The sequence below is a fragment of the Magnolia sinica genome, chromosome 11 (genome assembly GCF_029962835.1).
Source record: "Magnolia sinica isolate HGM2019 chromosome 11, MsV1, whole genome shotgun sequence".
In the NCBI taxonomy this organism is placed as follows: domain Eukaryota; kingdom Viridiplantae; phylum Streptophyta; class Magnoliopsida; order Magnoliales; family Magnoliaceae; genus Magnolia; species Magnolia sinica.
In genome coordinates, this window is record NC_080583.1 from 2,417,353 (window position 1) to 2,432,010 (window position 14,658).

The 14,658-nt window shown below is 40.2% G+C and overlaps 1 protein-coding gene across 1 annotated transcript in view; it reads left to right on the plus strand.

The window, feature by feature from the left end:
• Positions 1-816: 816 nt before the first annotated feature.
• The window catches only part of LOC131218555 (uncharacterized), a 37,314-nt gene continuing 23,472 nt past the window's right edge, over positions 817-14,658 (plus strand). Inside the window, exons 1-2 of the mRNA XM_058213162.1 lie at positions 817-1,015; positions 3,530-3,864. Of these exons, the coding sequence (XP_058069145.1) occupies positions 956-1,015; positions 3,530-3,864 (395 nt within the window). The 5' untranslated portion in view covers positions 817-955. The remainder of the gene's footprint in view (positions 1,016-3,529; positions 3,865-14,658) is intronic.

Here is a 14,658-nt window from a genome sequence, read left to right on the forward strand (position 1 = left end):
CTGTCGTGTGGTCAATTGAGCTTTGGGTATACTTAAATTTTGGTATCATCTCCTGAAATGAGATGGAAAAACCGGATGGACGGTGTGGATAAAACACACACATCACAGTGGGTCCCACAGTCTCTGCACTGATAAGCGCCTTGCTACAAAATCCGCGTTCGATGGGGATTTATTAGATGTGTGGGGCCCAGCTTGATGTTTACATGACATTCAATCTGTCCATCACTTGCATTGCTCGTGTTTTCTTTGGAGCTGAAATATTTGGCTCATACAAAATTCAGGTGGACCACACCGTGTCAATTACATGTGCAAAACCTCTACAAAGACATGATGTGGCCCACCTACATTTTGAAATGGTCTAATTTTTTGGGTGTCCATTCACTATAGTAGGGAGCATCTTATGAATAGATTGGATGTCTATAAAAAAACACGGTGGACCCACGCCTAATCTGGAGAACCAAACAGTATTCCATGTGGTGTGGTCACCCCAGTTTTGGATCTTCTTGATTTTTCGGCACCAAGGATAAAATAAAATGTCACAAATGATGGACGAATTGGATTTCATCTAAAAATCACAGTGGCCCCACACATGGTAAGGTAGAAACCTTGCAGTGCATCCGGTCTCTTTGGACATCCACAATCCAATCACATTAAAAAGTTTCTCCAGGCATTCACTTCCAAGTGAGGCCCATCAAATAAACGATTTGGATCATTGCAAGATGATCCAAAGATCCAGCTAGCTACGGCCTCCAGACGTAAAAATAACAATACATCGCGATGTACGGTAGCAAACCACAACATACACAGCGACGCTTCCTTGCTTCCTTGCGCTACCTTCCGAGATTCCTGCCATCCGAAAAAAAAAAATAAAAAAAATAATCCAGGAAAACCCCATTCCTTGTGGAAAAACCTCTCGTTTTTGCATTCCAGAACACGTAGAGAGAAGAAAAAACCAATGGAGGTCGAATCCCTCGAATATCGCTTGAGCTGCCAGCTTCGAGCTCACGAAGACGATGTAAGATCTCTCTCCCTCCCTCTCTCTCCGCTTCTCTTTTTATAGATTTCATTGCTGTAAATCTGTTTTCTAGATGTTTCAATTACTTGAATTCTCGCCAGCCCTAGGGTTTTAGTTTGGAGACTTTGATACTCTGCTAGAGTGTGATGGATGATACGCATGCACTTTGAAATCACTCAGAATTTGCTTACGTGGTATACAAGTAATTCAAATTAAACTTTTCAAATTATGGTTCCCATTTAGATGGATCATGAGCAAAAAATTACGCCTATTTGGTGATCTGAATGTTGGATTGGTGGGCAGGTATTGGATGGTTAAAAATGAAAAACATCTAATGTTCATGAATCAGATGTTCGGATCTCTCAAAAAAATCTGATTTTGGGGCGGTGACTCAGCTTACATTGGGTAACACAATTCAGTTGGTTTAATTTGAGTTCATGTGTGTCATGGTACAATTTCTTAGTGTCCATGTATCAAGTGTCATGTGCTTCCTGAGTATCATATAATTCCCCTTTAGCTTGAACCCGTTTCATTTTATTTGTTTCAAGACCGGAGTTGTCGAACATTTTTGTTGGTGTTTGGATGTACAAGTGAATTGGATTGTGAATGCTTGGTTTAATCAAGATGGCATGGTGAGGATTTAATGATGCTATCTGGTAAGCATAGTGCGGGATTAGCCCTCAAATTGAGGTTAGGCTCCTTTTTATATATATATAGAAAGAGGATTAACCAAAAATTCATTAAGAGAAACCAACTTGGCAAAGCTAAGAACTGCCATCAAAACCATCCTCTAAATTGCCTTCCCTTCCTCACCAACTAAGCATCACACATGCACATGAGGCAAATATTGGGAATGACCATGGCTCTTTTAATGAGTGTCGACAGTGTGCACCTTCTTTCTACTAACCAACCACATGAAAATGGCCACCTTTGGGGGAGTGTCGTAATGGCTCTCTTCCCTTTTAATTGATTTACAGAGAGTGAGTGGCAAGGATCACATTTTCAGCTACTACTCTCTGTTACTGTCAGCAACTCCATTCCACCCCCCCCCCCCCCAAACACACACACAAAGGAAAAAAAGAAAAAAAAAGAATGGCGAGGATTACGCAGCATGGGTAACAACCTACATGTCGAGCCTTTGCGGCTGCTACCTAGCATTCGCAGTGTATAACTTCTCATTCTCGAATGATGGGCCTTAATGGTTTCCAACTCAGATGGGTGATAAGTAACTAACCACTGACATGTGGCGGATTAAATATCTACTACATGCATAGCATGTGTGGCAATTTATTGGCCTGCCATGTTGAATGACAAATAGAGTAACGCATAGGATGGCATGTGGATTGCAATATACGAAACACTGTTGGAACCATTAACAGGACATAACTAGTGTCTTATAAAGTTTTGATGTCAATACCCATTCAGTCAATGCATTGTTGTTATTTAGAGTCACGTTATACAGTATGCTAGTGTGCAGGCTTGTTTGTGCATTAGCATTGATATGTGTTCCTACGTATAGAGATTCTGTTTGTACATGGATTCCACATTGTGCAGTATACTAGTGTGCAGGCTTGTTTGTGCATTGATGTGTTCCTACACATATAGACTATCTGTTTGTACATGCATTCAAATGCATGTACGCCATCATAGGTACATGTAGTGCATACACACATCATGCCCATATTTTTATGGGAGAAGATCCTGTCCATTTGGGGGACATGGTTTTCCTCCCTCCTTGTGTTGTACATGTGGCATATGTGATATGTCTATGATATCTGAACCAATCATTCATTGGGGACAACCATGAATGGGTCATAGACCAAAAAAAGAAGTGGTAGAACAATCCTAATGGTATGTTGTATTTTTTACTATCCTATTTAGTAAAGGATCATTACCCTTAAGAAAAGATGTTACAATCTAACTATTTAAGAAGTGGTGTACCAAAATCAGTAAGTTCCGTTCATTATGTTTTTGTATGTCATATTTTACATTGTTAGAATTCTCTGATCTTTGAGATTTATTTTATACATGGTCCACTTTTGGATTCTTATAACGAATGAATGGGGTTTGGATTGTCATAAGCATGGCACTAGAATGGTATGAGCCCAGGAGGACAAAAATTCTGTTCTCCCAGGTGGACTGGCTGTCCTCTCTATCATCATCATTATTGTCTAAGCCTTATCCCAATTACCTGGGGTTGGCTACACGAGTCCTGTTATGCAATGCCACTCTAAAAAGGGCCATACCTTCAGTTAGACCATAGGTCATCGAGTTTTTTCTTTCTACCTCCATCCACATTCTTTTGGCCTTCCCCTTGCCCTTTTAGAGCCTTCAAATTATACCAGCTCACTCTCTGTACTAGTTCAACTTATTTTTCGGCAGTTACCAAAAAAAAAAAAAGAAAAATATTTGTCGGCATGCTTGAATGTATTATATCTCCCTATTTTGAGTTTAATCCCAATAATCTGCATTGCTGATTGCTTACTCAAGATGCTTTTTTGAATTACTTATTAGGCTCGTGGAATTTGTATATGTGGTGATGCTGGGATAGCAACCTCCTCAAGAGACAGGACTGTCAGGTTTTGGTCTCCGAACCCTGAGAAAAAACACAGATATGTGTTATCAAAAACAATGGTGGGGCATTCCAGTTTCGTGGGGCCTTTGGCTTGGATTGCACCCAGTGAAAGATTCCCAGAAGGTGGGATTGTGTCTGGTGGGATGGACACACTTGTTTTGCTGTGGGATTTGCAAACTGGGCAGAATGTGCTAACAATGAAGGGTCACCAACTCCAGGTTACTGGCCTCACCATAGATGACAATGGGAACATCGTGTCATCATCAGTAGACTGGTATTTTTCTTCCTGAATTCTGTAGATGAAATAGCTTAGATTCCTTTTGATCTACGGTTTTATGTTGGCATTATCACATTCACGATTGAATTTCTTTGATACTCAATGGGAAGTTTTAATTCTTTAATATGCATCCTTAATACTAAGAGAAACATTGAGTTTGAGTGACACTGATCATGTTGGGCTTGATTTGTGATTAAGAAGGGATATCTTTACTATGATTGATCAATTGCAACCCTCTAGGTAGATACTGACTTCATGATTTCGAACTCACACTGGATGCTTGACATCCCTATAGCCTTAGTTGTGATCCCATAAAGTCAAGGCAAAGACCTCATTAACATTCTTGAGTGCTCTATTTGGCACCTCATTCAAGAAGTATTATTACTTCAGACCATTGTTTGGAGTATCCCCGATATTATCGAAATATCCCCGATATTATCGAAATATCCCCGATATTATCTGTATCTCCAGCTCGGCAATACCGATAACATTGGTAGTCTCATAAATTCCGGGTATTGGCGATGTATCGCTAAGTATAAAAAATTATCGATATCATCAATGTATCGCCAATATTTTGGACTGTGTAAATTCCAGGTGTCGCTTGTGTAGTGGGTATTGATATTGCCAATATCTTCGGCTGTGTAAATTCCAGTTGTCACTTGTATTGCCAGTATATTTGCGATATTTGATAATATTGCCAATGCATCGATATTGCCAAAAAATTGCTTATTAAAAAAATCCGTCTCAATTTTTTTTTTCAATGGACACATGGTTGTATGCAATGTTCAAATTGTCAACGATAATATTGATCATATTGCGATATTATCATTATCAAAACATGGGTGATATGGAGACCACCGTTTTTGTTTCCTTCCGGTTCTCGAGGATTTCTCAGCAAAATATCGTGTGTTGTCGATATTTTGAAATATTGATGAATGTTTGGATGGTTGGATGGATGGATGGGATGGTTGGATGGATAGATGGGATGGTTGGACTGGTTTCTTACAACAACATGTACTGTTAGGTCCTCAATAAATGGAAACTTATTATGTATGCATTCTTTCTTGCAATTTTTTATTTCCTAAATACCCAAATATGTGTGTGTTAGCATCTCCTGAAGTTTGACTAAAAAATTCCAGCGTTTTCCCCATGTTTCCCCAATGTTTCCCCGCATTTCTAGTTATCTGTGATATCAATATTGTTTCCGTATCCTCAGCGAAACTTGTAGCAATACCGGTACTTCGAACACTGCATCAGACTGGAAGTTTTTTGTTTTTCACTATGGTTTGTTTGTACCCATATTGAGGATAGATGCATGCCACACTTATTGCTGTATACTAGTTATGAGAAATGACATGGAAATGATGCCTATAATGAGAACATGGTGCATTTGGAATTTAGATACCAGGGAATTATAATGGCTGTTAAGAATGTTGTCAAAATTATTATTGTATCACAAATCGTCATAGGTGCTGAATCGTATTGAATTGTAAATGGTATCATAAATTGTAAGTTTTTTCCTTCTTCTGATTTTCTTAAAAAGTTTGAACAAAAAATCTGAAGAAATATAAATGAATAAGAAATGAATTAAAATGTAACCAATCATCCATTTCCATCAGTATGCACCAAGAAAAGCAATAGCTATCAAGATATTGACAATTGAGATCTTGTAGACAGCAACATATCATGATAGTGTTAAAGGATTCTCGCCTTTCAAGAAGTTTACCTTAAAAACATATAAGAAATCTTTCCACCTTTCTTGAGTGTAGAATCACATTGGAAAAAATAAGTAGCATTCGATTATGTTTTAAAAGCAACAGGGGAGGGCCTTTTAATAGGGGAGGGCCTTTTAAATGTTTTAAAAGCAATAGGGTTAAAAAAAGAAAGAAAGAAGAGAAATGTATAAAAAATGCAAAAATAAAATAAAATGATTGTTATGTAATTTCGGCCCCATTACGTAGTCTACGATTATCGTAGATTGGGTATGAAAATCTTACAATTCAATACGACTCGTACATAATCATATGATTATTTCAGATTTGTGATTATGGGCTGTAATTCATTTTAATCTTTACACAATAAGATTCATATGAATTGTAGATTGTATATTTTGACAATAGCGGCTATTAAAATGATAACTAATGAGTAAGTTTTTATTTGCGAGCTGTAATGATTTTGTACTTGAATATCTAGATGTCAAAAATGTCCCTTCTCAATGGAAAAGCTAAAACTTAAAAGACTATCCTAGTTACATAGATCTTCACCAATGACCAATATTGAGGCATTGACAACATGAAAATGGCAAGATTCATGGAATCAGTCAACACAACAATTTTGTTCAAATCTAAAATCAATAGAGTAACTCGTTCGTGTTTGATTGAAGTGTATCCCCCAATTTGTGCATGCGCGCATGTGTATTCCCTCCGCCTTTTGTTGCTTAACCCTTCTCATAGAAAAGTCTATGTAGGGTATGATTTTGTTGCTTATTGTTTTTCATATATATATATATATAGAGAGAGAGAGAGAGAGAGAGAGAGAGAGAGAGAGAGAGAGAGAGAGAGAGAGAGAGAGAGAGAGAGTTGGTCTCCTATGAGTAGTACCGCAGGAGACAATTGCATGATCTCCTATGAGCAGTACCGCAGGAGACAATTGCATGATCTCCTATGAGCAGTACCGCAGGAGACAATTGCATGAGACGGTTGTGCGGTCTAAGTAGGGCGGGCTTAGGTAGGCCCTACCATGATGTGTTTGTGAAATTCACTCCAACCAACAGATGCGTGAGCCCATCTTAGGTGGCCTAAGGCCTAAAAATCAGGGTGGTCCGTGATTCGGGTGGGAAGCAGTTGGGAGAGGAATGCCCAGCCTTGATTTTTTATGGGGCCCACTGTGATGTTTATGTGAAATCCACTCCAACCATTAGATGCGTCATCCCAAGTTGGTCGCAGGAGTGAAGCCATGACCACCTCATGACACAACGCACGACTTAGTGGAGTCATCGATAACCCTTTAGGGAAAGATCCGTGATTCATGGTTCTCTAGTGCTTGTAGGCCGAGTCATATTCACCTCAAGAAGTGTGTATTTGAGTTGTTGTTTAGCTCTATACTCTAACGAAGGGGTATAAAGGTAGATCTAGATCAACTCAAAGCTATTTCAAAATTTGATTCTTTGCAATTGAGAAAGAAGTCTCAAGGTCTCCCTCACCTTTCAATCCTTACCCATCCTTATCCATGAAGTGAGACCAATATATCAAACCAGTCATTAAGATTAGTACAACTAGCGTAAGTACGGCTATGGGTTTGGTCGAAAGGGCATGGTTGGTTCCGAGCTACGGGCATAACTAGCTTAGGCATAACTTTCGCTAGACATCTGTGCTAGAGCAAGGACTTCATTGCATTGCATTGGTTGAGTTCAACCCAACCCCACTTGGTTCCAAATTGAGTCAGTATCCATTTAAGAACGAATGGAAGCAGTTCCAAATCCCAATCGACAGTGACCCATGCCTAGTACCAGATACTGCAGTTAATCCATCAAAACCACTCTCGTGAGGGCACGATAGCAGAAAGACTAGGCCCATAGCTATAGCCTACTAAATTCCCTCTGTTGTCAATGGGCCACCGCTTCCCCTTATGGAGTTGGTATTTGTCGGTAAGAGAACTGAGCCCAATTTTAGAACCAAACCAACAACTAGTACATATCAAATCCAAGCATACAAGCCAGTTTGAGAGCAAGAGTCAGGAGTTCCATTGGGTCGAGATGTTGGGGCACATCACTAGTAGAGATCGAGCTAATTATAGTGGAATCATCATTAGTGGCAGAGGGGGAGGTTGGAGTTTGAGTTTACCCAACATTATCATATAACAAGGGTACCCTTTTCTTGAGGTTGCTCACAGCCTGGCAAGGTGCTAAATTAGGAAACCATAGAAAGGAGATTTGGAGAATGGCCCTCCTAGCTATCTAGTTGCCCGTATGGGAAGAAAGAAATGGGAGGTGCTTCAAGGATATCTCAAATTCGGCAGAATCTCTAGTTAATAGGGTGAAATTCTTGATAGTGGAATGGGCTTCAAATGTTGTTGCTCTAAAGGGATGTAATTCGTTTTTTTTTAGGTGAGTAATCTTCTCGCTATCTCAGCAGGCTGATTCTCCCTATTTTTGTAATTTGTTTCTTATCAATATAGAAATCGTTATCTTTCAAAAAAAACATGGGCACCCTTTTCTTGATCTCAACCCAACCATTGAAGAAGCTTTTGTTTAGTCAGGGCATCATTCCCTTCCCTTGTGGTGGTTTTTGAACTTGTTGCTTTGACTGGGTTAATTGCATATGGATCTGCTCATACTCCATCAGACATCGACACATCGCATTATTTGCATCATCACCAGTTCTAGGCATATAGTGGTTTCTTGCCGAGCGAGATCGTAAATAGTTTACGTGCAAGCAAATGGTGGGCTGGCTCGGATGGGTTCCACCATAATGTATTTTTGAAATCAACTTAGACCATCAGGCGCGTGGCCCCGAATATGTCCTCGAATTCATTCGAGACTTGAGCAAAACCCAGATTGGAGAAGAATATGGTCCTTGGGTTCCCTTTATTGGAACCATGTTCCTATTTATTTTTGTTTTTAATTGGTCGAGTGCTCTTTTACCTCGGAAAATCGTACAGTTACCTCATGGGGAGTTAGCTGCACTGACGAATGATATAAATACTATTATTGCTTTAGCTTTACCCATGTCAATGGCATATTTCTATGCGAGTTTTAACAAAAAAGGATTCAATTATTTTGGGACCGAAAGCGTTGTTAAAATACTTATACGAGAAGGTTTTATGGAAAACGTTAGGAAACATTGGGAAAACAACTAATATTTGTTGGTTTCAACCAGTGTTCGAAATATCGATACTATCGGCCGATATTATCGGTATCGCACCACTGCGAGACGAAACTCCTCCAATAACCCCCGGAAGATACCAAAAATCCAAAACTTCAGATATCGTACGATATTATCGTCGATATCGTGCGATATATTGTCAATATCATGCGATACATCGTTGATATCACCAATACAACCCACCCCGATCTAACAGTTCGAGCTTCTTTTTTTGTAAAGAGAGGAAAAACTGGAGGGAGGATTTCAGTACCGTGATTGGAGGTCGAATTTGGTGGGTTTCGATTTCCCTCTTTCTTTTTTCCGTTGAATCCAATGGAGATGCATCGCAACCAACGGAGATTTCGGCGAAGGGATTTCTCCAACTGAGATTTCGGCAAGAAATCGGGCCTATTGAGGTGAAGATTTGAGATTTTTTTGGGTTCCGTAGCTTCCGGAACCCTCTTCCCTCTTTCAAAACGCAGCTTTGCTGAATCCCTTAGATATCCCATTGCGTACTGAGTTACTCGTACGCTTTATCGTACCGATAAAACTCCATGGGCCCACCGTGAATGTATGTGGTTTATCCACACCGTCCAACTGTTTTTCCAGCTCATATAAGGGGTTGATCCCAAAATTGAAGCATATCCAAAGCTCAAGTGGACCATACCATATGAAACAATGGGAATAATGATTACAACCGTTGAAACCTTGCCAGGCCCACAATTATGTTTATTTGTCATCCAACCTGTTCATGAGATCACAGAAACAGGGATGAAGGGAAAACATAAATATAAGCTTGATCCAAAACTTCTGTGGCCATCAAGAATTTTTCAATGGTATATGTTCAATTCAGGTTGTTTCCCGTGGTGCGGTCCATTTGAGCTTTAAATATGCTTTATTTTTGGGTTCAAGTCCTAAAATTACCTATTAAAATGTATTGAAGGAGTGGATAAAATATATAAATCATGGTGGACATCACAGTGTTTACTAAGTACACAAAATAAAATGCACCCCTAAATGCACCTGTAACTCGTGGGTGGATTGATGCTACGTGAGTAACAACTTGGTGTTACGCTTGCTGTAGGGTCCACGTTGATGATATGTTGTAGATCCAATCCATCCATTCGTTTTTATAGCCCATTTTATGATGTAATCCCAAAAATCAAACATATTCAAATATCAGGTGGACCACACCACATTAAACAATGATTAATGAAAACTTACCATTAAATGATATGGATCTACTTACTTTTTCTAGTGCGGTCTACCCAAGATTTGGATTACTTAATTTTTGGATTAATATGCTTAAACTATATGAAAAAATAACTGGACGGCCTAGATAAAATATATACAGCAAGTTGGACTCCTTGTGACAAGTCTGGCTGTTGTACCACATAGGTTATGTGGTGCGAAGACGAGCGTTGACGCTCCAAGTTGTACCAATGGTTCAAAGGAGATCAAAGTTACATGGGCTACACAATGACGTATTAATTAAAATGTTGGGTACCAAGGCTGATTTATGAGGAACTGTGGCTCATCCTGGATGTGTAGATGTTCATTGTTGATTGGCCAAAACCCAGAACAAGAGTTTCATTCGAGCTACAGGATGGATTGTAGAAGGAATAACGATAAGTTATTCGGGAGGTATGGGAGGAAATGACTGGGAAGCACTAAGGAGCCAAATGATAAGCTGAAAGCACTGGGATGTAGTCACCATTACATCCTTGAGATTAATCATGCCTACTTGTGCCTGTCCCCCCTGAAGAAACTGTCATGGTTGTATTTTGTATGGTGGGTGTTGTAAAATCATGGACCATTGTATATAAGTTCTTTCATTCGTCATGTTCTTAGAGTCAGTTGAAGTCGGTGCAACTCTTGTAATGAATAGGAATTTTCCATTGACGAATGTATCCTTGTCGATTTTCCTTTTCCATGGATCCCCATTATCTTCATGGGCAATGAACGGTTATTATCTCCTAGGGCTCGGATTCGCCTTGTCAGCATGAAACGTTGACCACATGGATTCGGCTTGGTCGCAGGAGTGAAGCCATGACCACCTCATGACACAACGCACGACTAAGTGGAGTCATCGATCACCCGTTAGGGAAAGATCCGTGATTCATGGTTCTCTAGTGCTTGTAGGCCGGGTCATATTCACCCCAAGAAGTGTGTATTTGAGTTGTTGTTTAGCTCTATACTCTAACGAAGGGGTATAAAGGTAGATCTAGATCAACTCAAAGCTATTTCAAAATTTGATTCTTTGCAATTGAGAAAGAAGTCTCAAGGTTTCCCTCACCTCTCAATCCTTATCCATCCTTATCCATGAAGTGAGACCAATATATCAGACCAATCATTAAGATTAGTACAACCAGCGTAAGTACAGCTATGTGTTTGGTCGAAAGGGCGTGGTTGGTTCCGAGCTAGGGGCATAACTAGCTTAGGCATAACTTTCGCTAGACATCTGTGCTAGAGCGAGGACTTCATTGCATTGCATTGGTTGAGTTCAACCCAAACCCACTTGGTTCCAAATTGAGTTAGTATCCATTTAAGAACGAATGGAAGCAGTTCCAAATCCCAATTGACAGTGACCCATGCCTAGTACCAGATACTGCAGTTAATCCATCAAAACCACTCTCGTGAGGGCACGATAGCAAAAAGACTAGGCCCATAGCTATAGCCTACTAAATTCCCTCTGTTGTCAATGGGCCACCGCTTCCCCTAATGGAGTTGGTATTTGTCAGTAAGAGAACTAAGCCCAATTTTAGAACCAAACCAACTAGTACATATCAGATCCAAGCATAAAAGCCAGTTTGAGAGCAAGAGTCAGGAGTTCCATTGGGTCGAGATGTTGGGGCACATCACCGGCAGAGATCGAGCTAATTATACTGGAATCATCATCAGTGGCAGAGGGGGAGGTTGGAGTTTGAGTTTACCCAACATTATCATATAACAAGGGTACCCTTTTCTTGAGGTTGCTCACAGCCTGGCAAGGTGCTAAATTAGGAAACCATAGAAAGGAGATTTGGAGAACGACCCTCCTGGCTATCTGGTTGCCTGTATGGGAAGAAAGCAATGGTAGGTGCTTCAGGGATATCTCAAATTCGGCGGAATCTCTAGTTAATAGGGTGAAATTCTTGATAGTGGAATGGGCTTCAAATGTTGTTGCTCTAAAGGGATGTAATTTGTTTTTTTTTTTTAGGTGAGTAATCTTCTCGCTATCTTAGCAGGCTGATTCTCCCCATTTTTGTAATATGTTTCTCATCAATATAGAAATCGTTATCTTTCAAAAAAAACATGGGCACCCTTTTCTTGATCTCAAACCAACCATTGAAGAAGCTTTTGTTTAGTCAGGGCATCATTCCCTTCCCTTGTGGTGGTTTTTGAACCTGTTGCTTTGACTGGGTTAATTGCATATGGACCTGCTCATACTTCATCAGACATCGACACATCGCATTATTTGCATCATCACCAGTTCTAGGCATATAGTGGTTTCCTGCTGAGCGAGATCGTAAATAGTTTATGTGCAAGCAAATGGTGGGCTGGCTCGGATGGGTTCCACCACAATGTATTTTTGAAATCAACTTACACCATCAGGCGCGTGGCCTCGAATTCATTCGAGACTTGAGCAAAACCCAGATTGGAGAAGAATATGGTCCTTGGGTTCCCTTTATTGGAACCATGTTCCTATTTATTTTTGTTTTTAATTGGTTGAGTGCTCTTTTACCTCGGAAAATCATACAGTTACCTCATGGGGAGTTAGCTGCACTGACAAATGATATAAATACTATTGTTGCTTTAGCTTTACCCACGTCAATGGCATATTTCTATGCGAGTTTTAACAAAAAAGGATTCAGTTATTTCAGGACCGAAAGCGTTGTTAAAATACTTATACGAGAAGGTTTTATGGAAAACGTTAGGAAACATTGGGAAAACAACTAATATTTGTTGGTTTCAACCTTGCGACATAAAAGAAATATGAAAGGAATATATAGACATTTTAAAGCATATCAGCTGACCCGGTCTATGAATCTATTCTAACCATCAACAAATTCCTAGGATTTTAGATGGAATGGGGATTGTAATTCTTTCTACTTATAGAGGTATAAATATAATGACAGATTGAGAAGCTCGACTAGAAGGAATTAGAGAAGTTTCTTTTTAGATGTAGTTCTAAAAAACCAGCCTAATTCATGATTCATGTTGGGCCATACTTGGGAGGGGAATGCCCGCTTGATTTTTGACATGCCCACCATGATGTGTTCATGAAATCCACTCGGACCATTACATGTGCCATCCCATTTTAGGCCCCACCTAGCTTTATAGCAGAGGAAATTCCTTCAAAAGTGGATTGCATCTCGACTTTCCCGCAATTGGAAGCAGATTACATGGCGTGCCACACACCACTGACCTCTTTAGTGTATTGACGCCACCAAGTTCTGTGGGCCCCACCATCATGTATGTGTTATATCCAAACCGTCATGCATTTGGCGAGATAATTTTAGGGCATGAGGCGAAAAATGAGATCCAAAGCTAAAGTGGACCACACCATAGAAAGCTGTGGAGATTGAATGCCTACCATTGAAAACTTCTTGGGGACCATGGAAGTTTTGGATCAAGCTGATATTTCTCTTTCCCTTCATCCAGGTCTATGTGACCTTGCGAATAGGTTGGATGGGAAATAAACATTATGTTGGGCCCTAGGAAGGTTTCAATGGTGGGCGTCATTGCCTCCACTTCTTACTGTGGTGTGGTCCACTTGAGCTTTGGATCTTTCTCATTTTTTGGTCTTATGCCCTAAAATGATCTCACCAAATGGATGGTTGATGTGGATATAACACATGCATGATGGGGGAGAAGTGTGGCGGGGTGGGCCTGGTCGGGTTGTGGGTCCCTTGCATGAGAGGGAGGAAGAGAGAATTGAGAGAAGTCCGGGAGAGAGAATTTGGTGCAGTTAGGGTAGTCTTGCATGAGCGTGGCACACAACCCTGACCTCCATGGTGTATTGACGTCACCAAGTTCTATGGGAATCGCCATCATGTATGTGTTATATCCACACTGTCCATCCATTTGGCGAGATCATTTTAGGACATGGACCAAAAAAATGAGACAAATCCAAAAGCTCAAGTGGACCACACACATAAAGCAGTAGGGACAATGACACCCACCGTTGCAACCTTCCTAGGGCCCACCATGACGTTTATTTCTCATCCAACCTATTCATATGGTCACATAGACCTAGATGAGGGGAAAAGACAAATATCAGCTTGATCCAACACTTCTATGGCCCTAAGAGGCTTTCAATGGTAGGTGTTCAATCTCCACTGCTTTCATGATGTGATCCACTTTAGCTCTGGATCTACCTCATTTTTGGCCTCATGCCCTTAAAATTTTATCGCCAAATGGAGTGACGGTTTGGATATAACACATACAATTTGGTGACATCAACACGCCAAGGAGGTCGGTCATGTGTGGCTCACCATGCAATTTGCTTCCAATTGTGGGGAGCGGATTAAGTGTTACACGGGCAACACCTTAGTGGGTGTTACCCCTACCATGGGGTCCACCTTGATGACGTGTTTTATATCCATAGTCTATCCATTTTTCCAGCCCATTTTAGGATTTGGTAACAAAAAGTAAGTAGATCCAAATCCTAGGTGGACCACACAATAGGAAACTGTTGTGATTGAACGACCACCATTAGAAACTTTCTAGGGCCCAATATTATGTTTATTTGCCATCCAAGATCCAACTTGTTGATAAGGTCAACTAGACCTATTTGAAGGTAAAAATATAAGGATTAACTTAATCCAAAACTTGTGGCCCACAAAAGGTTTTTTAATAGTCATTCACCACTGTTTCTAGTGGTGTGGTCCACTTGAGATTTGTATCTACTTAATTTTTGGGACCACGTCCTACAATAAGCTGGAAA